Source organism: Penicillium angulare (genome assembly GCF_028827245.1).
Source record: "Penicillium angulare strain IBT 27051 chromosome Unknown utg000004l_segment0_segment0, whole genome shotgun sequence".
Taxonomy (NCBI): Eukaryota; Fungi; Ascomycota; class Eurotiomycetes; order Eurotiales; family Aspergillaceae; genus Penicillium; species Penicillium angulare.
The window spans coordinates 3,298,339-3,323,066 of NW_026623163.1; the positions used below are offsets into that span (position 1 = coordinate 3,298,339).

At 45.9% G+C, this 24,728-nt stretch overlaps 6 protein-coding genes across 6 annotated transcripts; 1 reads left to right on the forward strand and 5 right to left on the reverse strand.

The window, feature by feature from the left end:
- Positions 1 to 842: 842 nt before the first annotated feature.
- Positions 843 to 1,424, reverse strand: N7478_005177 (uncharacterized protein; the record flags this gene model as incomplete). The annotated part of the gene is made up of 3 exons (XM_056921391.1): positions 843 to 1,119; positions 1,178 to 1,232; positions 1,355 to 1,424. The coding sequence occupies 3 exons, from the start codon at positions 1,422 to 1,424 to the stop codon at positions 843 to 845; spliced, it is 402 nt and encodes a 133-aa protein (XP_056779428.1).
- Positions 1,425 to 1,469: 45 nt separating this feature from the next.
- On the reverse strand, positions 1,470 to 1,723 carry N7478_005178 (uncharacterized protein; the record flags this gene model as incomplete). Its single annotated transcript, XM_056921392.1, has 2 exons — positions 1,470 to 1,477; positions 1,540 to 1,723. The coding sequence occupies 2 exons, from the start codon at positions 1,721 to 1,723 to the stop codon at positions 1,470 to 1,472; spliced, it is 192 nt and encodes a 63-aa protein (XP_056779429.1).
- Positions 1,724 to 10,249: 8,526 nt separating this feature from the next.
- On the forward strand, positions 10,250 to 12,716 carry N7478_005179 (putative nuclear localization protein; the record flags this gene model as incomplete). The annotated part of the gene is made up of 3 exons (XM_056921393.1): positions 10,250 to 10,319; positions 10,559 to 10,669; positions 10,831 to 12,716. The coding sequence occupies 3 exons, from the start codon at positions 10,250 to 10,252 to the stop codon at positions 12,714 to 12,716; spliced, it is 2,067 nt and encodes a 688-aa protein (XP_056779430.1).
- A 3,537-nt stretch (positions 12,717 to 16,253) lies between these two features.
- N7478_005180 (phosphoglycerate mutase family protein) lies at positions 16,254 to 17,495 on the reverse strand (the record flags this gene model as incomplete). Its single annotated transcript, XM_056921394.1, has 3 exons — positions 16,254 to 16,982; positions 17,066 to 17,284; positions 17,361 to 17,495. The coding sequence occupies 3 exons, from the start codon at positions 17,493 to 17,495 to the stop codon at positions 16,254 to 16,256; spliced, it is 1,083 nt and encodes a 360-aa protein (XP_056779431.1).
- A 1,039-nt stretch (positions 17,496 to 18,534) lies between these two features.
- N7478_005181 (homeobox domain-containing protein) lies at positions 18,535 to 20,732 on the reverse strand (the record flags this gene model as incomplete). Its single annotated transcript, XM_056921395.1, has 2 exons — positions 18,535 to 20,316; positions 20,400 to 20,732. 2 exons carry the CDS (start codon positions 20,730 to 20,732, stop codon positions 18,535 to 18,537), a joined length of 2,115 nt encoding a protein of 704 aa, XP_056779432.1.
- A 3,299-nt stretch (positions 20,733 to 24,031) lies between these two features.
- On the reverse strand, positions 24,032 to 24,259 carry N7478_005182 (uncharacterized protein; the record flags this gene model as incomplete). The annotated part of the gene is made up of 1 exon (XM_056921396.1): positions 24,032 to 24,259. The coding sequence occupies one exon, from the start codon at positions 24,257 to 24,259 to the stop codon at positions 24,032 to 24,034; it is 228 nt and encodes a 75-aa protein (XP_056779433.1).
- Between the last annotated feature and the right edge of the window lie 469 nt (positions 24,260 to 24,728).

Below are 24,728 nucleotides of genomic sequence, written 5' to 3' on the forward strand. Positions count from 1 at the left end.
TCCTCACAGCAATTATCTTGTTGGCCCAACAACGCAAGTCCACGAAAGCATCATATGATCTATTCATGAGCACCCGGGTATATCGGCTCTTAGACATGATGCCTTTCGCCGAATATCATTATTCCTGGCAAAAATATATATGCTAACGTCTTCGGAACTAACCGGAGAAGATTTTTGTAAATTCTACTTGGACTCATTATTAATCTAGTTGAGTATTTCATCACCAACACATTCGCACATTACTTGTTGGACTATCTAGTCAGTCACTCCAAGTGGTCATAGATACAAATTGCCTCTGTCTACTCTTTTAGGGACCCAATACTCGCTTACCTCGCTTAAAACCATGTCGGACGCTTTGGCGGCCTTCTGATTGGAGGGAAACAAGGACGGAAGTTGAATGTGAAGACATGCTCCATTGATCTCATACTCCGACCGACTGTTAAACTACCAGGATAGGTATATTCCGTACATATGACAACATAACCTTGAAGTCACTGTGGCTCTAAGGTACCCCCTGCACTACTCAAACAGTGCCACGGAACTCTTTATAAAGCTCAGGCAAGAATTTAGCGAGATCTATCTTGTAGCATCAGCGATTGTTCATAAAATTCAAAATAGACAAAGGGCCTAACAAAATTCTTACGGGACATTTCCATATTGCAATGAACCATCAAGCCATGTGCCCCCATTTCTGGCATACCTTTAACCCAAAATCTAGAGCGAAGCTCCGTATTCCCATCTGCTAAACGTCGGACCTGATGGATCAGGTATGACACCCCATCAAACCCTTCAGTTATATGGCCTTGCTCTGTATGCAGAACGACAAATTAGTTCCAGTGGCTTTAATGCCGTTTATCAGGCAGGGCTTGCATACGAGGGGTTCCTAGCTTCGCGCAGACCATTGCCTCGATTCCTAATTCCGGCCACTTTGATTTATCAATTTCAAGCTCCTTTGGGACAATGAAGGCCACGGTGAGATGGGTGCAGTCATTGCCAAGGTATTCATTTATGAATGAGAATGTCCCAATATACCGGTCAGCGTAGGACTTGTTAGAGATATCCAAGGTATCTGGAAAACGCCATGCAAATTGGTGGGCGTTAGGGTGCCAAAGTTTATATCTGTTTCATGATATTGGTAATTTAAAAATGTCTCGTGTATGTCATGATAGAATCTTACCTGGAAGTTTCAACAGAGTGCCACCCAAACCACCAGTCCCATGCCTCACCAGATACTAAAAGGCATTTTCAGATTAGTACAAGGTTTTTTCACTCGTTGTAAGTGAAAGACCATTGTGGGTCGTCTCTTTTCAAGAATCAAAGGGTGCTTGCGTGATCCTTCTGTGGGGTTTCTTACCTTGCTTGAAGTCAGAACGCACAGCCACCATCATTGTTCCATTCTTGGTCTTCGCGAAGCCATTCTCCATAGTCTCATAGCCAGGCTGGAGAATGTGTTTGTGAGCATCGGCAGCCTAATAGCCTGTACATAGTTAGATGCTTTCTCTGTACTTGGAATCAATGGCCAGACTCTAGAATACATACTCAGCGCATTTGCCCACGGGCTACATATAAGACCCTTCTGAACTTCGTCAGATATAAATTCTACTTCGGGATTGAAATACTTGGCGTGAGGGCGAGCAAAGTCATTTTCCCTGTAACCAAGATAGAACGTGGTCTGGTCAGGGTCATAAGAATCGATGTTCTTGGAAACAGTTGGGGCGGACATGTTGGAATGTGATTTTCCTGTAAGTTGAAAAAAAGTCTCAATCTACTGTTTATCCACATCTACTATTCAGACCTTAAGTACTCACAAATCATCTAATTCCAGTCTTGGTGGCTTTGGGCGTGGGCCACCTCCCGGCTTTCCTTCCCACTTTCCCACTTTCCCACTTTCCTACCTCTATTTCCCCATTCCCCACCTCCCATATATCCTCTGTGTAAATCCAGGGAATATGATTTGGAGAACAAATATTCGTCATTTAGATCAAATGAATAAAGTGTACCATGTAATATTGTATACTCTATATAACCACAGAATCTTGTTGCTTTAGAGAAAGACATCATTAGCAAAGGGGAAGAAAGGAAGAAAAGGGCAAGTCATCCACAAAGATCCATCGCCAACTTCTCCAATACAACCACAAAGGTGTATATAGTGGTCAAACATACCGCCAGTATATTTTTTATTCTACTAATCACGTTTCAATAAAATCTTATTTCTATCTGCTCTGGTACTTGAAATGGTCCGATCATGTTGATACGAGCGGATGGGTCAACTATGCGTCCAAGAAGTATATCGGCAACCCATCTTTAAACCAAAATATCGTATGGTTTGTCTTCTCGAGACTACCACTACCTCGATTTAAAATACGATGTCAAGCAGCGGCCTACCGCCTTGTTCGATTAAGTCAAGCACAATTTTCGCACACACACACACACACACACACACACACACACACTTCATCACTGCCACTACAGTTGGTCAGAAGAGCCGCAGCGGCCTGCACAAAGCCACATCTCGTATGGTATCGTCCCACTTCCCCACACTCCCTAATTCTATAGTAGGTAAATGCTTCTTTAGTGAAGACTTTGCACTAACTCACCTCTTCTTCCGCGGGTTTACCTATTGTCCGAATTCATTAATATTTTCATAAAGCCGCGGCCACCATGGAGAACAGCGAGAAAATGAACAGTTCTCATATAGAGAGAATTCCAGAGTCGAAAAATGCAAAAACTAAAGATGATCAATATGGACTTTCTTCGCGAAAGCTGGTTGTTTTTCTAGTAGGTATTCCGGTAGATATACTGGTCAATCCATCGATTCCAACATATCACAAGCAATGACGACAGCCACATTCGTTCAGGTGGAAAATCTTGTTGCATCGGGCTCCGTATGACTATCAGTTGTCTCCGTCAAAGAAGTGGTGACAGTTTAACTGAAAGCTCCACATAGCGAGCCCAGGACATTTCGTCAAGTCTGGGTGGAGCTAGCAAGCAATATTGGCTCTCTCAGATTATCGCAATAATGACATGCGTTCTTGCTCCTCCCATATCCCAGATAGCTGACTACTGGGGTCGGAAGGGACCAGTTACTACCCTCACCTTTATAACTAAGTGGAATCGGTTGCCTGATTATATCTTGAGCGACTTCAATGAACATGGCTATCGCTGGTCAGATAGCTGCAGGTCTTTCATATGGTTACCAACCTCTTCTTTATGCAGTGGCCTCAGAGGCCCTTCCGCGTCGGGCTCGACCATTAGCCCAAGGAGGAACATAGCCATTACTCTCGCGGGTATTTTCGCTTTGCTTGTAGGAGCGACGCTGGGGAGGACATCTTCCGTGGGGCTTCGTATCTTCTGTTACATTACTGCGGGGTTTGACTTTTTGGCATCTGCAATCTGCTTCCTTCTATACAAACGTCCTCCTGGAGCTCTGCGGTCCACATTCACAACCAAAGAGAAACTGAGAAAAGTAAGTGAACCAACGAACCTTTGAAGTGAAACTCTCTGGTTGATAATGAGTCTTATAGCTCAAGGATAGGATACGCTTTGATAGCTGTCGGCCTGACTCTTTTTCTCTTTCTTTGAACTGGTCTCAGAACCCATGTAAGTTTCGCATCATAGCTTCGATGGACATCCTCTAACACGGCCAAACAGACAGCAGGAGTAACTCACACATCATCGCCCCTTTTACCATAGGAATCGTCGCAATCGTCGCCTTTTTCATTTACGAGATCCAAATTAAGAAAGATGGTATGGTTCATCACAACATTTTTACCCGCGACAGAAACTTTCTAGTTGCTATTTTCGGCATATTTGTTGAAGGAGTGAACTATTTCGCTGCTACCGAGTACTTTACGTATCAAATTGTCGACCTCAACTACTCCCGTACGCTATTTGCTGGACTCATATTTTCAATTACTTTCCTCACTGCTATCGTGGCGTCCATTGCAGTGTCTACGTACGCTGTTAAGACTAGGAAGCTCAGATGGCCAAAAGTTCTTGCGTACTGCTGCTTTGTCATATTCAACTCGTTGGTGGCATCTCTTCGCCTCACCAGTACAATCATCACATGGATCGCTCCGATGCTCTTAGGCATGGGCCTGGGGCTTTGTTTGACATGTCTAATTATGGTGGGCCAATTAAGTCCCCCTCCGGAGCTCATTGCTCTCTCCAGTGGTCTGCTATTCTCAATGCGCTCCGCTGGCGGCACCATTGGTCTACCAATTTATGCGGTATTGTTCAACTCCCAGATCAATCAACTCGATAAAAATATCAGATCTGCACTCATCCCCCTTGGCTTGCTAGGACGTAGTATCTCGGATTTTATCTCGGCTCTCTCAGCCAGAAATGAAACTCAATTGCAGAGTATCTCTGGGACAACAGCAACTTTAATCGATACAGGAATTCAAATTTATCAAAAAACTTACCTGAATGCATTCAGAAATGTTTGGATACTTGCTGCCGGAGTATCTGCCTTGGGAATTATTGGTAATTCAATCTACTAATTTCCCTTCCTCGACTTTCACTAATATGACAATAGTATCCATCTTCATGATCGACCCAGAATCAAGTCTGGATATGTATGTAGATGCGCCCTTGGAGGGAACTGCGAATGAACAAAAGTACGAAAGGCGTCTGCATGATACATAAATAAGGCTTGTTCTCATTGAGATTATAGGTTCCTCGCGGCTGTATATAGTGAGTGTACTGTATACTATAAATGGTGAGAAAAATTAGGAGGAAGTCTGACAAAGCGAGAAAAGAGCTTTTGGTTTCTATCTATTGACAGAATTGAATAATATCATAGTTTTTCTCAAATTTCATCCCCTGGTGTCCTTATTTTCTAATCAATATACTGCAGAGGCTACCATGCTTGTGGTCACACGATTGTGCGACTCTATCACTTTGTACATAGTTACTCGAAGACTCTATCTATCAATCAATCTATCCGTGAATCAAACCCCCCCCCGAATCGACTTCGAGTTACTATACTCTGGTAATCTTGGGTAAATGATACTAGGAATATTATTTTATATGTGCAGAAGTTCCCATTTATTCCTACTAGGCGTGAAATTTCAAACGAGACACATGTATGAGATAATTTTTATATATATAAAAAGAATGAATATTCGCGTTCATCGTAGTAGCTAGGTCTACGTTGCAATGCAAAGTATGATACAATATGTTAGTCTTGAGACCTCGGGAGTAGTATAAGGGATTTTAGACTTCAAGATCTCGGGAGAGGGTCCTTAGGATATAGTTTCTGGCAATGAAATATCAGGTTTTACATATACTTGGGGGTTGATGAAAAGGTCAAAGATCTCCAAGTCATGAGACGGAATCGCTATGACTAGTGGAATTTAGACCGTGCTAGTAGTTATCGGCCAGCATATATTGATGTTGACTATTTATGTATAGCTCGGCACGTTTACTTGTTTCCATGAAAATCATAGCTCCCGGCTATTTTTCATGGCTAAATGAACATTTTTATTTGTGTCATATAACCGGATAATCCCGATCGCCATCAGTCAATATCTACATCCCATGCATGATCATGTTCGTGCCTATCTCGTTCATCTATCACTAAGATCTCACATCCCCAGATTTTTTTAATCTTTTTAGCTAGTCTAAAGGCTTAGATAGTCTTTCTTACATAACAGCGGATGACTTCTTCAGCGTCGTGTTGCGGATCCCGATCTGCCGGTCATGGGTTCAATCAGCCCCGCCTTAACACACATCTCCTCCCGGCTCCTGCTGCAGCCTGAAACATTTCTCGCACCCGCTAATGCATGGAGGCGGCCGGTACTCCACATCTTTTGATCAATGTCTAGCGTGATTGCGCCTCTAGCTGAATCGTTGGTGTCAACCTGGTTTGGTTCCATGTACTCAGTAGGTTCAAGGACGTGTAAGGATCTATTCTCCTTTTTTCCACTTTGGTACACAAAATGCTATCAAATCCTCCGTTCCATCCTCGGATGTAAGAACTTAACCCAAAGGCCCGGAGCTCATCACGTTGAAAACTCCGTTTCTTCGAAGCCTGATGCAATGTTACATTCAAGGGGCGAATGAAATACCCCACTGTGACTGGTGATTGAATCCCGTTATACTGTAACGATCTGCACGCCATTCGGACTGATTGGGATGCTATAGACAGTGGAAACGCCGGCAAGATGTCTCGGTTAGGTGGTGATATTTGCTCAAGACTGAGAAATAGAGTTCCCGTTCAGTCATTGAGGTTATTTCCAAAGTCTTCATCGGAGTTGATATTGTTTGATGACTGTGATAGATCGACTTTGTTCCATTCTTTGATATCTCATTCGAGGTAACCTGTTCACGGGTGAAACGCGTGGCTTTCTTCTCCCCGGAGCGCAACCTCCAAGAAACATTGAGCAAAAACCCAATATAGACATAGAAGAACAATGAACTAGGGCTCTTTCTGTGACGCGCGTGATGAGCACACCCACATGCCACAAAATTGTAGCAAGCTTCTTTTCTCCAGACGAATAGGACTCCATTCCATCTACGGGGTTGCCGCTTCCGGCAATACTTCAGCGCGGGTCGGGCTGGGATCTACGTCCTCCGAGGAGCTCATTGCCTTCAGATCTTTTTCGTCAAGCTAGGCGAGATTTTTGTGTAAGTTTGTTATTTTTGTTGGTTCTTCGCTTCTATTACTTTGCCACTTCCTTCATTGGTGCCTTGTGCTGCCGTTGCATTTCGAGAAGCATGCATGGGAATCCCTTACGTGAGCTTTTGAAATCAGCCCCTCGGTCTTGGAACCCAAGGAATGCGGGGGCTCTTTCTATCAAGCTGTGATTGTAAATACATGGAGCTGACGAATGTGGCAATTTTGTTTGGGGGCTGTAAAATGGTCGAATTAATCTTTTCCCGACAAGAATATGCTAATGTTGTCGTTATTATTGACACTCCTATGACAACCGTGTATAGTCAAGAGCATCTTGGCAGAAGTCAGAGAACCTTCAAACGTACTCAGTAGGGTGGGGAAAAGAGATATCTAAGTTTCTAACGACACATTTATACAATTAGGATATTTTATTCGTTTCGGTGGTAATCTAATGACTATCCATGGAGTCATATGTTTATCCAACGTGATTTTACATAATCTTACAATGGTGCAACATTTAATATATAGGAAATCTAATTCTCAGGCCAAATATAAGTAAATACTGATCAGATTCATGTTCAACATGGTGTTCGAGTCTGTATGCTTCAAACGCATAGATTGGACTGGGGGCTAACCCTGCATCGATAGTGCGATGAGAATTCAGAATGAGAACTCCAATTATTCACCAGACTGGGACCTGCAGAGTTACCTTCTTTCCAGTTCGAAAACCTCAAAGTTGCGTTCTCTTTGTGCGACGGGAAAGCCATCTGCCGAAGCCGAGCGTGTAAACGGGAATGCTGTAGGTCGGCTGCTGTGAGACCCGGAAGGGCTCCTTGTCAATCAAGGCTGATTGCTATTTCCGTTTTAGACTGTGTACATTCGAGTGTCTTGGGTGGCCAGAGTGTCGTTTTTGGTGTGACGCTGTACGTCTTGCTTAACCCTCGTACAGCCGTGGGCAGGACGGTTTTGCTATAGTCTATCAGAGCCTAGTGAAGATCGCGCGTCTACGGTATTTGGAATTGACTCCTATTGCACGCATGGGCCGTTGATCTCCTCAAGTGACCGAATCTTGTAGGTCATCTGCTTCTACTCAACAAATACACTAGACCCAACGGGGGGCTTCTATGAAGATTCAAAAACGGGCTACGCCAACCTTCAACCGAATAACTATATGACCCATCCATGGATAAGATGTGATATAATACAAGATGGTCTCCTTTCCGTCTTGGTTTTATTTTGGGGTGGTTAAACGTCAAAATATCCCCACTTACCTTGAGCGAAAACCCCTCATGATCGCTCTCCCTATGACCGCGGTCCTTCGGGTATCAGGTAGATCCCCAATGTACATGCTAGTACTAGTATTGTTCCAGACGCACGAGCGTCATCATCATCCGTGACTCACTAGTGCAAAATAGTCGTTAGCTCATCTCATTTGGCTGACAAGATGCGGCCTGAGCTCAAAATCTATTCGAAAAAAAAAAGAAAAGAAAAAATCCTTGGATTTCGCGGTCTTTTTTAGTTTACGGATCTTAATGTGAGAACCCCTCATTACCTTTTTTTTTTCCCACCGGAGGATTATCGCCCGACAAGAGACCGGCACAAAAGCAAAATCAAGAAATAATAATACACTCTCTTGCTGTTTTGAAGCGATCGATTGGGGTCCCGATATAATCCGATTGTGCATCTTTATCCATTCTGCAGAACCAGGTCCCATGCCCGCCCTAGCGCTGCAGAGTCCGGATCGAGTAGAGTATACCCGTCTCCTTTTTGATTGTTTTTTGATTTTTTTAAAAAAATTCTTTTATATTCCACCAGATATCGAAAAGACAATAGATTGTATCGGACTCAAAGGTGATCATACCCTTCTAGACATGTCCGTTTTCATGTCTTGCCTCTGGTTTATGATTCCATGGTAGTTTTTAAGACACCTCAAGTTACACAATTCCAGGCCAGGCGCGATCTAGAGAGCCCCGCGAAACCTATCACAGTGATAGCTTCCCTGGTTGTGTGATGAGGACGTGAAGGGATAAAACACTTTGACGGCGAGGGGCACGAGGAGGATGTAAAAGGCTTTATAGTCTAGACTGAACAGTATATAGAGAAGTGTAGAGGACTTTCTTTGGTATAATTCAGACACCGCTTCTCTTCAAGAGAAAGAGATAAGGAAGTTATTTTTTTTTCTTATTTTTTTTCCCTTATGCTACAATCCTTCCTCCAGAGAGGTCCATGATTGAATCGTCCCCTCGCAAGGCTTTTCAATGCTACCACGTTCAAAGACCCCATTTGTACGACGGTTACTCTTTTGATAATCCTTCGTTCCTTTAGAGTCTATCTATCTTGTCCCCTTTTATTTCCACTCAACTACTACCTTTCCCTTGAAACGCAGGGTCCATATCTCTGTGTCAACCCCATTTTCATTCGATCGCTGTCCTACCTCGGGAAAATCACCCTCCGCTCGAGCCATCATTGACTAGTTCCACCACGCAGGATCTCATTTGTCTCTTGCCAAAAGCCCTGGCCGAACCCTTGGCTGCGCGCCGTACCCGCGCCCCTCCCAGAAGATCCAAAAGAACTTCCCGTTCTCTCCGAATGCTATTCAGATCTGATCCTTTGTGAAATCGTGGACAATACCCGATCCCTTCCCATGACCCGGGAGCCTTGCAACCTTGATTTCTTTTGGTAGCTTCTCCCAATCAATCCCCTTCGGCCCCGCGGCTGATCCCGACTCCTCCCCGGACTTGATCCGCTCTAAGAACCTGTTTTTGCGTCAATTTGGTCCATGCCTTTGTCCTTTCTGGTTTAGGTTACTTCTCTATGGTTGTTTCTGAAGATACATGTATTAATTTGGAGAAATTTATACAGTGTATTCCTGCTCATACCCAGAGGGGTACATCTCCCGCTGATGTTATTGGTTTGTTCTATTGATTATTTTATTATTACACATTCGACTCTATCACGGAGTACCACTCTGGTTCATTCCGTTACTTGTGCTTCTTAGCTCCAACATCCCCCCATTCCCGTGACCAATCACGCGACGCATTCCACTCTTACCCCCTTGCACCTTTGCTTGCCCATTCTCGGGCGCTTTTCCCATTATTATTGCACTGGAATCCCCTCAAAGGCGTGGGTGCCGCGTGTGGACCACTTTTTATTTTTATTTTCCTTTTTGGTGTTGTCCGTGTGTGCGAGATCTGACATCCTTCCACCCCCTCCCCACGAAGCCACACACCAAAAAAAAAATAAGCCCTGAAGAAAATCCATGACTTGTGAGGATATACTTACTCACGTGAGGATTATTCGCCTCAGGCAGCAATCTGTGTCAGCCTCAGGCAGCAATCAGGCACTGATATCTGCCCCTTCAAACCTTCACCGCCTCGCCCCTCTCAAAGTTCCAACCTTCCCAGAACGCCGGAGAGCTGGTTCATCTTAACCCGTTCTGATCGACCATTACCTATCCTGCATGCAAGTCTAGCTTACCCGCTTTCACTTGCGCCACCTCCCCCCATCGCGACCTGGTTTCCTATCGGGCGCGTTTCTCCTTCACCGTCATTCCGTCCAAACGCGCGCCTTTCGGCCTTCCAACCATTCGTTTTTCCAACTATGTATGGCACACCTCACTCTCTCGCGACAATGAATGGGTTGGCAGGAGAGGTCATTGATGGTTCAGGCACCATCGACCCGGCAAATCTGAGCAACTCAGGTATGTGGTTCTTTTTTTCGCTTGCCTTATCGAATGTTCTTATATCATACCCTTGATCATCCCATCATCACTTCCTTTTTTGTATATTTGCGCTTCTTATGTGATTTCTACCATCGCGACATACTACTTGCGCGACCCCGCGGGTCATCTTGGTAGCTGTTCAGCAATCTTGTCTACTCTTATTGCCTTAAAGATTAATGTATTGCCCGTCACCATCCTCCAACTGATGCGCCGCCTAGTCTCTGCTCTGCCGGTGCCATCTCATGCAGAAGCAACTCCCCGTGGTATTAAGCGTACTCGCACCCCAGATCGCAGTGGGAATGGTCATACAGCAGGAGATCAGGATGATGGTACGTGCGCAATGAGGCGCCATGCTGCTTGTGACCTTTTTTATGTTATCGTCTTCAGTTTTCCGATTCCGCCCCGCTCCATCACGTACTTTTCCTTCTTGTCGCATTTGGTTTTCTTTTCTCTCATAGCAGAGTATGCTGACCGAAAGTATCCATTCCAGAAGACCAAGGTCGCCGTAAGCGCGGTCGTCCACCCAAGATTCCGCGGGCTAGCTCCAACGACCATCCGGCTGCAGGCACCCCGATTCAAACACCTCAGATGCAAGCCCGCCCACTCCCTCAAAATAGTGCCGGATCGCCTCCTCTTGCGTCGCCTCCTGATAAAACGACTCCCACAAAATCCATGGTTAAGGCTCTTCCAACTGTCCGTGATCATACGTCAGATCAGCTAAATGATGAGGGCGACGAATACATTCCCAAAGAGTTCGATGATGCAGGGGAAACTAAAGTCGATGCCATGGGGTACCTGCAGGGCAGCCGTGAATATAAGTGTCGAACTTTTCGTGTTCCTCATCGAGGTACAAAACTGTTCATGTTGGCGACGGAATGCGCAAGGGTTTTAAACTATCGTGATTCATACCTGCTGTTCAACAAAAACCGATCGCTACACAAAATAATTGCATCACAAGTTGAAAAGGATGATCTTATTCAGCAAGACATTCTTCCCTACTCTTATCGGTCTCGTCAAATCGCCATTGTGTCTGCCCGTTCCATGTTCCGTCAGTTCGGCAGTCGTGTCATAGTGAACGGTCGACGTGTTCGTGATGATTACTGGGAAAGTAAGGCAAGAAAGCAAGGCTTTACTGAAGAGGATCTAGCTGGGGAAAAGCGCCCTGGTGCTGCTAAGATTCGGGATGGGTCTGCTGCAGAAACGACAACTTCTAGCTTGCTGCCGGCACTTCCACATAACGATGTTATCTTCAGCAACACGATTGAGTCGCTGCCAGCTGGTCTTTCGCTGGATGTTTCGGGTTCTCCCTCACTCACTCAACACCCTATGCTCCATATGGCTACAACAGACGACCCTCGGTTGAGAGACTATAACACCATGCCCCGTGTGCGTCAAGAGTTGACGGGTCAAACCTACCAGGATCGCAGTCAGCCTAGTTCGGGATCAGAAATTCTCAACCAAGCCTCGCATGCGGCCGAATTCAACAAGATTCTCGGGTCACAGCGAAGCTATCGCAAGAAGGGGTTGGACGATTTCTATTCCAAGCCGCGTGAAGCCCCAGAGTCAGAGGCGCAGTCAACCATTGCTCTTGATTCAGGGCTCTCGGTATCACAGCCTATTCAGCCTGCTCAAATACAACCTGTGGGTATTGCCAACCCACCCCATGCTCAGCATGTCATTCCCCATCAAGCGGCGATGATGCAAGGCCAGCAAGCCTTACCTCAGCAGACACACCAGCAGTCTCTCGCACAACCAAATGTTAGAGCAATGCCAGGATACCGTCCCGATCTTATGCATCAACGCTCTAATCCATCTATGTCGGCCGGTGTCGGACAGCCTGCTTACGGTTATCCTGCTCAACAACAGCCTCAGCAGCAAATGTGGGGTCAGCCCCCACCGCAGCCGCAGCCGTCACAAATGTCTCCCTCGGGACCGCAAGGGGTTGGAATACCTCAATATCAGCAGCAGATGGCGGCGCCTCCGCAGCAGACACAGTCCCCTCTCCACCATGCGCAACAGCCTCAACAGTCCCCTCGCAATCAACATCGCCCGCAAGTGCCCCAGATGGCTCAGCAATTTCATCAAATGCAGCAGCATCCACAGGCACAGCAGCAAGCTATGGGAGGTATGGCATTCCCTGGAGGAAATCCCGCCGCTTACCAAAATGCCATGGCGCGGTCGATGTACCCCTCTGCTCAAGCAGGACCGGGCGGCCAGGCTTTCATGGCTGGCAACCCTCAGCAAGCTAGTATGGCAATGGGTATGGGTGCAGGTGCTATGCAAGGGTGGCCCACCGGTCCTGGTGGACCAATGCAACCTGGTCAGCCCCAACCGGGACAGTCTGGAAGCCCGCTCGGCGGGTGGTCAGGCTACTAGATTACGATATGGCGTTTTCTAGATGGGGCGTTTCTTTGGGTTTCTTTCATTAAATCCGATACGTGCTTTCGACCTCGAGTTTCCCTTGCTATCTCATCTTATATTTACCATTTGCTTTTTTTTTGGACTATTCCCTGAGAATTCTTTGTCGTTTACCGCCCCTTGCATTGCAATTGTGTCACGCTTCTCTATGGAACTGATTCAGTAATGTTGATCTGGGCTGCTTTACTATACCCTTTTTTTTCTTTTATGCTGTTGATGAGGCCGACCCTTGGGTCTCCAGGCGCCTGTTGCCTTCTATGTCTATTTTTTTCCTGTTCCTGGGGGTATTTCCCGGCGTTATTACCGGTTTGTCAGGCGTTTGAGTCTCTATTGCCAACGTGTTACAGGAATATGAGTATGTATGTTCTTTTGACTATTATTATCTCTTTTTTTTCCTATACATGGTCGATAGAGGGGGTCCGTCTTTTGCCGCAGAATCGGCGATTTATTTTCATGCGACAAACTGATCTGCTCATATTTTCGCTTATCGTTTTTTTTTTTTTGCATTTCTATCGTGCTTTTACATTGTATCTCTCCACTTTACGCTGTTCTCGTCGTATGTATTCTCGTTCACTCGTGATTTTGGGGTTCCTTTATGCTCTATCGTAAATGATACAATCACCTGTTTGCCTATCGATGCCAGGCAAGATCAGTCTCTTTCCAGGCCTTTCTTCTTCTCCTGTCTATACTTTCACCGTGTTATTTTCCCCTGCTGGGCCAGCTTGAACTCTCCTTTTCTATCCTCCACTCGCTCGTATTAGCTTCAAATTGCAATCATACCTTGCTTGGCCGACATCTCCAAACTATTGCCATGTTTATTCCTGTGTAATATTGATGTCATAAGGAAAGATGATGAAAAAAATAAATCCCAAAAAGAGAAGAAGACAAAAAGAGAACAAATCTTCCTTCTATACATGACGGACAGATAAGAAAGACAAAGAAAGACAAAAAGACAAAAATCAATCGTCCCCGGGAAGGCTCGAACTTCCAACCTCCTGATTAACAGTCAGACGCGCTAGCCAATTGCGCCACGGAGACGATGAGTTGAAAAACCCAGATTTATTTCGCACTATATTCCAAGACCGTTTGTATGCATGTTTTTGGAGAGCCTTGGTGGTTGAAATCCAATTGGAAATTATAGCTTAGTACAACAGATGGCTGTTAATAGTTGTCTTGATCTGATGAGGTTTCCGTAGTGATCCGACTATAATTACTTTCTCTTCCATTTGTAGCTTTTATCCACAGGTGGAGGATTTTAAGGTCTATTTCAATTTTCTTAGCCCTGGAGGCAGTGGTACCAAATATATAGTAAACCAACTCCGCGGAAAGCTAGCACCACGACTCATTGTCACATGGGCAAATTTATTTTCAAATTTGTACTCCTCCGACCCAAACATGCTTTCTATTTCAGATAAGTACAAGAAACAAAGAACCTTGGAACCGGCTCAATGACTAAAATCAAACCCCCGGGAAGAAAAGTGATTAGAATATATATGTAGTGGCTGAACTCGTTGATTCACTTTTATCGCGCACATCTGGAGTCAATAGCCCTTAACCAGAGGACCACAGCCAAGAGCCCGGAACAATACCTATCTACATCAATACAACTTGAAGCATCACATATACAAGGTCCATTACCTAGGTAATAAAGCCCTGGAAACAAGAACTCCCCTTGGCTCATTCCGCATACATAGGTATTGTAGAAGTTCAATTTATCTTGAGAAAAGGTGCAAAAACAACGAATAACAACGTTGAAGAAAAGGAAAGAAGTGAGAGAGAGCTATACTACGTATATATAGGGAGCCCACTCTCAGATCAATCATCTGATTAGTCTAAATCCGAGAATAGATTAAACTAAGTAAATGTCTAAATATATAAACATGTCCACCGGCTGACCTCCTCCATGTAGCTATACTACAGGCCGATTCATTCTGTAGATAAAAACAAAAGCGATATGATTGGTAGCTTTCGAATTCCGGAAACCGGCCAACCACGCCACCACACAACGGCTTTGGAAAAAATTTCTAATATAGACCCAAAAATATGTTTTGATCGTCATCAAGTTAGCCCATATAAACAAGACAAAAAGACAAAAAAGGGACGTCCCCGGGAAGGCTCGAACTTCCAACCTCCTGATTAACAGTCAGACGCGCTAGCCAATTGCGCCACGGAGACTTGTTATGACCAGCGGCAAATTTTTGTGTTCATGACTACCAGACCCGTTGAGGACATCATTGAGGGTTCAGTTTATGACGGACAGTTGCTGTTAGACCCCGGAGGATGGGTTAATTCTGCACCGAATTTGTTAATTGGTAATTTTTTTTTGAATACCGAAGTGTCCAATTTTCTACTATATACTGGGCACAACCTACATATCATATCTAACATAGTACAAGCCGACTGTTATGGGCCGGGCAGTCACTCGGGCGGTCGGGGATGGCAGAGCGCCCGCAGCCCCCGCTATTTCTCTGAATAGAGGCATGTGTTTACAACTATCTTCCCTTCCCCCATAGTCAATATCATTTATTCGTGCACACTACTACCGGTAGTCTCGGCCAACTAACACAAACAATTTAAGCTTTCTACTTATTTCATTGATATAAATTCGAATTATATTAGTTCCAAGTTGTGGGCGACCACATAGTATGTACCTATATGTATATATATGTCTAGTAGTTTACAGCTATGTTGATTTAATGACAGCAAATATTTTCCAACGTAAGGAGAAATTGCTTAGAGTGTGCCTTCTCGTGCCTTGGGCAAAATTTATATGGTTCGTCCATGGTCGGTTGGCGAAACCTATAAACTTTGACTCTCGAATAGGTAGGTATCTTCAATTTCCATTTAGATTTGTTTTCGGGAAACATTGCTTTAGATTAAGTAGCATCTTGTTCATTTCATCCTCCAATAAGATGTCTCCGTGGCGCAATTGGCTAGCGCGTCTGACTGTTAATCAGGAGGTTGGAAGTTCGAGCCTTCCCGGGGACGTCTATTTTTTGTCTTTTTGCCATATTGATCTGGTTTACCTAGCTTATTGACTTGGCCGGGTTTGGTTGAACATGTATATAGGTATGATGGCTCCTCCCCCCTTTTTTTGAAGGAGGGGAAGAAGGCGATATTGTTTCGGATGCTGTGTAGCCAGATGCTTCTGCTCTATAAACTGGCCCCACTTACTACAACAAACACATTGGATCCCTGCATGCAATAGTGTCTAAGGATACGCCTACTAGTTATCATGACAGATCTAGATTAGGCATATACTATATGAAAAATGCAAGTTTTGATATGAAGTATAGCCAGATAATTGACCCGGTCCTCTAGGACTGCCGGAAGGTTGTATAATTGCTATAGTATCTATTTATTTCAAAGACCAATATCCTAACCAAGGAAGCTATGGGGTCAAACATCGAATATACAGGGAGAAAATCCCCCAGCAGATCCCGAAAGGAATTCTATCCAACAAGCAACCGACATAAAAGCAAATAGTTACAAGACTCAAACATCAGTAACCAGCGGCGTTGTCACAGGTGCCGCGCTAGATGGACAAACACAAGCTGAGACGGATGTCACAGGTGGCGCTGTGCAATGGGCACTAGCAGTCCAAGCAACAGACGAGACAGTCGCTCGCTCCTTAGTATTTCTCTCGGCACGAACGAGCACAGGAATAACGGCACCAGTATTCAGACTGAAAGTTCGGTGCCCAATAACTCTCAAAATAGAGGAAATCTCACCTGAATGAGAAGTGACCGACGCGAAAGAGTTCTCCTTAATAGACTCCGAAGTAAAGAATACTTCATCTAGTACCTTCTCGCTACGCACATCTTGCGCGGCACTTGTCTCCGCTGTGACTCCATTCCAGAGCTCATCTTCCTCACTGAAGCCCTTTTCAATGGGCCACTCGGGGAAGAGATCGTGGATATATGTGCGGTTGTGGCGGTGGTCACAGGTGTGGATGCTGATTCCTTCGCGGAAGAGCTCTTTGATGAGGGGCTTGAATTCAGCGCTGCCCTTTGGCAGTTCAAGGCCCGTGAAAGTATAGTTGGCTGTTTGGAGAGTGCGAACTAGCGGGCTGACGAAGTAGTTGTCTGGTGTGTGGATACGTTGCTCATTAATTTCCTTTTGCCAGAAGTCGTGGGCGACGAGGGCTTGGGAAACACCAGCTGAGGTGAGCGCGGCATCGAACCAGGTAGCGGTACCGTTACCGTTTAATTCGGCCCAGTAACACTAAATTTCGATTATTAAATCTAATCCTATCCCAATTTTTTTTATTTGATAGTATTCCATAGAGAAGTGGAAGGAAGACCTACATTCCATGCTGGGGTGCCGTAGTAGGTCTCGGCAGCATTGTGCCAGCCCTCGCCATGGCGACCCAGGAAAAGAACCTTGTACTCCACATCTTTGGGGGATTCTTCATTCCACTTTTGCACCTGGTGGTAGAAACGCTCCCACTGAGTTAAGGAGCGGGGGTTTCGAAGGTGTTGATCGGCAGGGTATGTGCGATTGATCAGGCCGAAATTGACAGCAGTCTATACATCAAAGCCATATATTGATTAGACGAAAATCATGTAGCAGCCAAGCCAAGTTAAAAGTTAACAAACATACATAGTCAAATGTTGAGGCATCAGTAGAGGTCTCATCTTGAAGAAAATAGCCAGTCACTGTTGTATAATCCACAGTGGTTGCTTGGACTGAAGCAGCAAGGCCCAAAAGGGCTTGTGTGAGGGCCAAGACTTTCATTGCGCAGATAATAAACGGCAATGAACACGGAAAAAAAAGTTGAGTTTGACTTTGGCAAGATCGGCATTGTCTCGTCTTTTTAATTCCCCTTCGGCACCTCAGGAGGACTGAGCTCGGAAATGGAACGGAGTATATCTAGAAGGTATGGTCCCCCGCAAGTGGGGCTTCACGGAGAAATTATGACCTATCGAGGGACGCACGTGTGGCATACTCTGGGCGGCGGCTTCGCCCGATCCCGTTTGGGCATTTTGACGGCGTCGGACTAACAACACTCACGCGCGGCTCAAATACTGAAGTTGGCGATGATGGAGCTATGACGAATTGTGTGGTCCAATCGCTAAAAACTTGTATGGAGCCCACCATGAAGTCGGCTATTAGACGGTTGAATTGTGTGGAAAACCGGAGATTATACTTGGGTAAGAATCAGATGGAATATTTGTTGTAGAAAGAACATCACACTCCTTTTTTTGGTATATGAGACAAGATCCAAGATCCAAGAAGATCACAAGGTAAAGAAGGTATAAGTACGTGATAGTATGTATCAAAAAATAGCCAAATGCTGCCAAATATGCAAGTTCAAAAACCCAATCCAAAGCCGAGCCGGTTCCAAAAAAATAATATCAACGAAAGTAAGAAAGTAAGGCCGAGCCTTTTTGGGCTCGGAAGAATTAAAATGTCATATCAAACCAATATAAAGCCCAAGCCAATAAACAGAATGCGACAATCTGCTCCGAATATGTAAAAAAAACCCTGGTGGAACAACACCGAATAGAGACACAGAGAAGGAAATAAAGAGACAGACAAGACAAGTCGATGAGGTATGTGAAGTGCAAAAAATGAAACAAACGGTGTTTCTCCGTTTATAGAAAGTTGAAAAAAAGCAGGCCACCGAGGAGGTAGGCGAAATTGAGGAAACAAAAACCCAAAAATCAGAGTGAGGACGAGACGCTGCGTAGCGGTTTCGTCCGGGACTAACAAAAGCACATTTATCGCGATACATTTCTCATTCATCCATTGAAAGTGACTCAAAGGTCATCCATCAAGGGTAGTTGTTAGGTGGAGCGTTGTTAGCAAAAGGGTACGCCTTCGGCTTGTGCATGGAGCCCATATGTTGAGCGGCATACCGCTGAGCTTCATGCTGATCACGTAAACCGTGCATGGTGAACTCAGACGCCTTTCTGTCTCCTCCATCAGCTGATATAGGCATCTCGGAATCCTCAATGGAGTAGATTAAGGATGGAGAGCCGGAGACCGACCCCATAAAACCATGCCCATGATGATCAATAGGAGCATCATAACCAATGGGCGACACCGTGTTTGAGTGGGGCACCTGGAGACTAGCCTGGAAGTCTGGCGAGGACAGGGCAGTGGCATCTGCCCAGCTTCGGGCGGTCATGGGAACTGGGTCACAGCTTACATATTCAGGGAATGTGCTAACTTGTGCTGGGGCTGACATTGGCGGGGCCGCATTTTGGTAAGGGAAAGAAGAGTACATGTCAAGGGGTGTGGCCGGAGGCGAGGCAATGTTCACCTGCATGGGTTGAGAGGAAGGGAAGAATTGTGTAGTCGAATGTGCTGACAAGCAATAACTGTCGGTTGGTGAAGCTGGCATGAAATGTTGGAAGTCCTGAGGAGTCAAGGGGGTTGGTGGAGCCAGCGTCGTTGATGAGACTGAAGGTCGCAGCATCTCAGCCTTGCTTGACTTCATGGAGCCGGACTCGGCAAATGTGAAGTTCAGAGGAGATCTCTGGGCCGCTGACGCCTTACGAACACCAGCGTATCTGTTGTTCAGACTCTGAGTTGACTTGGAATGCCTCATCGAGTTTCCAGCACCCGAGCTAGGCATACGGCTAGTGGGTGAGAGGGAGGACATTGAGGTAGAATTTGCCAGGGAACGAGTGTTGGAAGTTCCAATGGCAGCAGGACGAGGGCGCTTTCGTCGTGCAGCAAGATCCAGCTCTTTGCCTGGTTCTTTCCATGATGCTTCTCCCGAAGCTTGACCAGAAGACCCGGGGGTGCAAATGCCAATTCCTTCCAGAGAAGCCGTGAGGGCACTAGAAGACTCGCGGCGAGTGACGGAGATGTCGGGAGCCTGCATTGACAGGGGGTATTGCAGGTTTGTGTAACTAAGGGTGGCATCGGATGCCATACCATGCGCGGCATGATGATCCTTGGGAGTCTCAACCCAATCCTCGTCCACAGGGAACTGGGTACCGGCGAACGTATTCACATTTTGATGCATAGCATGGGAAGAGCTGGGGATCTCAGAGAATGCTTGACTAGTAGAGGGAAATTGGCTAGCATCGGAATGGCCGTGGGGCGGTGTCCATTGACTCGACTCTTTCTCGTCAGACCAATCTTGGTAAGAATGGTTGAAGGAGGCTTGGGCCTTATTGTCGTGTGTACTAGGGGTCGCCTTGGGTGGCGCCATCGACGTAGGGGAAATGGGTTCTTCCTTAAGAGGAGACTCACACTTGGCGTGCGAGCCTCGTCGCGTGAAGCGATCCCGAGCAGCAACTGCGGCGTTCAGTGCTCGCTGCAATGAGGCGAAGGTTGCGTCACGGGCGGACTCACTCTTCGTTTTATGATGCTTCTTATTTTCTTCAGCCTTTGCAATAGCTTCCTCCTTGGCTAACTTCTTGGGACTTGGTGTGTTCTCCACCTCCTTGGAAGCAGAAGCCTTGGACTCCGACGGTTGGTCCGAGGCGTCCGACTTGCGACGAGCAGCCTCCTCGGCCTCCGCCTTTGCCTTTTGCATTTTCTCAAATTCCTCTTGGCGTTTCTGTTGCTTGGCTTTGGCACGTCGATTTTGGAACCAATTCTATTCGAAAAAAAGATGAATTAGTATCGGGTGGATTTATTGACGTGGGGGACGTGGAATCCTCAAAAAGATATGGAACGTACAGCAACACGAGGTAGGCTTAGATTGGTTTGAGCTGCCAATTGACGCTTGACATTACTGCTTGGCTTGGGGTGAGCCTGGAATTGAGCTTCCAAGGTCTCGACTTGTTCCTTAGTCAAACGTGGGCGGGACAAGTTCTCTGTATATTCATCGTAGTCCATAATTGGTTGGTGGTAATAGTCCATCATCTCCATGGGCGGATGAGGGTATAGATAGCCGTCAATGGGGTGGTGCATCATAGGAGGGGGGGCCATAGAAGGATCGTAGGCGAGGGTATGGTCCATTGGGAGACCTGTGTGGCCTGGGTAGTTCCAGGAAGGATGGATATAGCTCATGTTGGCGGTGATATGGTATGGATGAAAGGAATGACGGAATGACGAAATGATGAGCGGGCGAGGAGGGGGATTAAAGGAGAGGCAGGGCTACACGACGGAGGTGAGTAGCCTAGAGACAAGACAACGACTATAACATGGGAGGTTTCAGAACGAGTCGAGTGCGTGTGATCGGGAACCGGGTGATTGGCAGGATGACCCTGGGAGAGATCGGTGAATCACGAAAAAGAAACGAGGAAACGAGCAAACGAAGCGATTTTGAAGGAGAGACAGAGGGTGGGTCAACTAAAAGGAGTGAACATAAAAAGAAAAGAAAAAGAAAAAAAGGAACGTCAAGACAGCCACCAGGATGGATGGGATGTGAAGAGGAGAGAGGGAGGAGGACGAAGACAGATGGACATGGGCTCTGTCTTGGGAGCGGGCCGTGATGATTGGCGGAGTCGGGGCTCATTAGGAGTACATGTAGCCGCAGTCTCTCTCTCTCTCTCTGCTTGTGCCCGGTATTATTTTGTTTTATTTTATTTTATTTCGATTTCAATTTATTTTTTTGCGTCAGTGCCAGAGCCAGCGAATAATAATAATAATAATATTATTATTTTCTTTACCCTACGAGAAGGGAAAAAGAGCAATTCGGGAGATATTCTGTGCTGGGGCAAGAGAGATCTGATCGTCGAGCCAGACTACGTGATGGGGAGGAGAAAAAGCGGGCTGAAAAAGAATTAAAATCGGAATTAAAATAATAATAATAATAATAATAATAAAATGAGATACCTAAAAAATACATAAGTTAAGAAAATAAAAATAAAAAATAAAAATAAAATCCAAGCCAAGTATCCGTAAGATGAGATACCTGGCTATACCTAGAAGGAAATACGTAGATGTTAATTACCGTGGAGTCACTACCGCCCGCGCGGTTCTTTCTAGGGGGTGGCGGCCTAGGCTGGACTCGGCACAATTGGGGATTATTCTGTATCTGAGAGGGTACAGAAACCAAGATACAATGTAGATATATACATATATACATATATATTCTATCTATACCATAAATTAGACATCTACTAGGTAGTAGTCTCGAGTGCCACCACAGCCACCATCGTCAAAATTAGGCGCAGAAAGGGGATGGGACGATGATGAATGTTTATCCAGCAGCCTAGCAACCTCGAAACCTCGAAACCTAAATCAACACAGGAAATAAAACCCATTTTTGCAGCCCTAAGCAAATTGAGATCTCTTCAAAGCCTGACCTTAGTAGCCAATCAGTGGAGTAAATACGTTTAACCGCTGTTTGAGAATGACTCCACACCGAATACAAGCGTGGGAAGTGTGGAAGTCCCCCCCGAGAAAAAAAAAAAAAAAAAAAAATCCCCCAAAAAGCTAGCTAAGTCATGACAGATGGGGTATACGTGATGGCCATACGCCACTCGATTCATGTGCTCAGGACTCCCCTGAGGCCTTGAAAATGGCCAGGTGCTCTAGTACGAAAGTGTAAACAAAGCGTTCCATGGTAATCTTGCGGAGAGACGGCTCGGGAAGTGCAGAAGAGGTAACCGTGGATGGACTCCCGTTACACCTATCAGAAGCTGCAGACACTACAACTCCGATGAGCGAGAAGGCTTGGAAGGTTGGAAGGGGTCCTATGTGAAGAAGTTTGGCAATAGTTGCATGCTCTACCAGACTTTACACTTGCTGTTAATTTGTAATCTATTTTCATTTTGAATCGGTTTAGTCTTTGCTCTCTCCCCTTCCCGCCCTTGGTCAGTTCCTGCATTAGCGCCATGTCTGAGCTCAAAGGAGCAACCAAAAAATACACAAGGTGGAGTCACGATAATAAGAGTGATGCAAAGTAAATCACATCACGGCTAAAGGGGGACTACTCTATTACACTTTGGTGGCTCATTATTTCCTTCTCGTATAGTACTTTTTAAACTACTTTAGCCCCCCAAAAAAGGTGCAAGCGTGAAGAAGTGTTTGGTTTTTGAGATACATGACATTTTATGGGGAGTGGGGCAACAAAGGAGGTCCTGCTTATCCCTGTAATCTGTCACGGGTGATCCAGCCTGCATGGCCCCGAGTCTCTCACAGAAGGATACAGAGTGAACACTTATGATATCGGGGTAATTTTCCAGGTATTTGCATGGAAATCTATTCTCTTAATAATACCCGATCACCGGGGACCTGGCATTTGGAACGATCGGAGCCTGTTCCCCGGGCATATTTCATCGTTGCAGATTATGCTACGGGGAATACTCCTGCCAAGATGGACTATAGACTACACGCTACCATATCGGGGCTCAGTTCGGGGGCCAAGATCGTCCCATTGATGGGGTTGATGATGTCTTTTCAATGGCACTATTGACATCTGAAGCAACCTGTCCGTCAGCTATCTGTCAGCTACTCCGTACATTAGATCGTGTCGGGACATCGCGAGAGAGAGAGAGCGAGAGAAGGCCAATGCCCGCTAAACTACTTTGGGGGCGCATGGCAGGATGCCAAGACCAACTAAACATCAATAGTCGACAGATCCTGTCGATCACTTTTAGGATCTGCCGACCTTCGTTGTCATTCTCTCTTTGCTTTTTGGTTTGTCCTGGACCCTCTTGCTGGGAAGATAAGTGGAAAAAAGTACCATGATTTCCCTTCTCCCCCTCATCGTTTGGCCCGACGTAACACACTTGTTCCCGACTGTCTGGTTATCCCCCTCCATCGACGGCGCTAAATAGTTTGGATCGAGAGGCTCCATGCACTCAAGTCACGAGCATTGGAGATCCTGCACTGCTGAGAAAGTTGCCCCTCTGCTTGCGATTGTGTGATGACACGCCCGCCTGTCTCTTCTTCCAAGGTTCTTTGCCCTGCAGGCTGTGCTGTTCATGCAAGCTTGTCGCTCTTACACCCGTAAATATGCACTTCCCGGGCGTTACGATATCCTAGGTTGTACCATGCTTGACTCTTCGCCATACATACCCATGCTTTCTGTAAGATCTTGTGTATCATCTAGTTTAAGCCATCAAACGCTCTTCATATGCACCTTATTTTACTCCCTAGGATGATCTGATCTGATCGACCCTTCCAACGGCCTTCAAACTGGACGGAGCTCCCCCTTTTCAGCAAGTCTCTCTTTCACCCTCCATTCCAAATATCTACTTCGTACTTCGTACACCTGACAGAAAAACGTTTCACAAGGATCCTAGTTCTTAAAAAGTCTAAACTATGGAGTCGGCCTGGTTCCGGAGAGGCCAATCCCCAAACCTTGATAATGTACCGTCGTACAGTACGGAGTACGGAGTACATGACCAGGAACATGATCATGTTCTTTGCTCCTTCTCCACTCCCTCCCACACTGCGCCTCGTAAACCAGTAGAGCATAGAGTTGCCAAATCACTAGAAAGAGGGGACATATGGGGCGAGAGAAGAATACCGGTCCAACGGAACCTCTGCCCTAAAGCCACGGGCCCACGATAACCACGCCCCCTCTCATCACGTTGTAAGTGATCACCTGCTTCTCTTGCCAAGTTGAGGATAGAGTCTGACATGGTGGAAGCCTGCAACGCTCAAATCTTCTCGATGAACCAGTGAATGGCCTCGAGGATGAAACGAGACTGAGTGGATCATGAATCCGCACGAACCGGGGGGATTTTCCCTTTAGTTTCTCCCCGGAACTCTCTCACACATGGCCATGTGGACGGAGTATATTCTTCTCCATCTCCATATCAACATCCATATCCATATCCAATACAGAGATGTGGGTTGTCGCCAAAACTCTGAAGTTTCGGATTGAGATAGAGCCCCACGCTTGGTATGGAGCAACAACGTGGCCATCGGATGCTACTGCTGGACCCAAACCCAAACTTTGTGTTCAATACTTTCGGCAAGCACATCGTGAACGACAGTACCGATGATCGCCCTCATCGTGACGATCCGGATTAACAGGCATCTCTGTTTGAAGTTTCACGTGCATTAAAGGCCCTTATTAGCGTTGTAAATCACCTTGGAGTAAAGAGA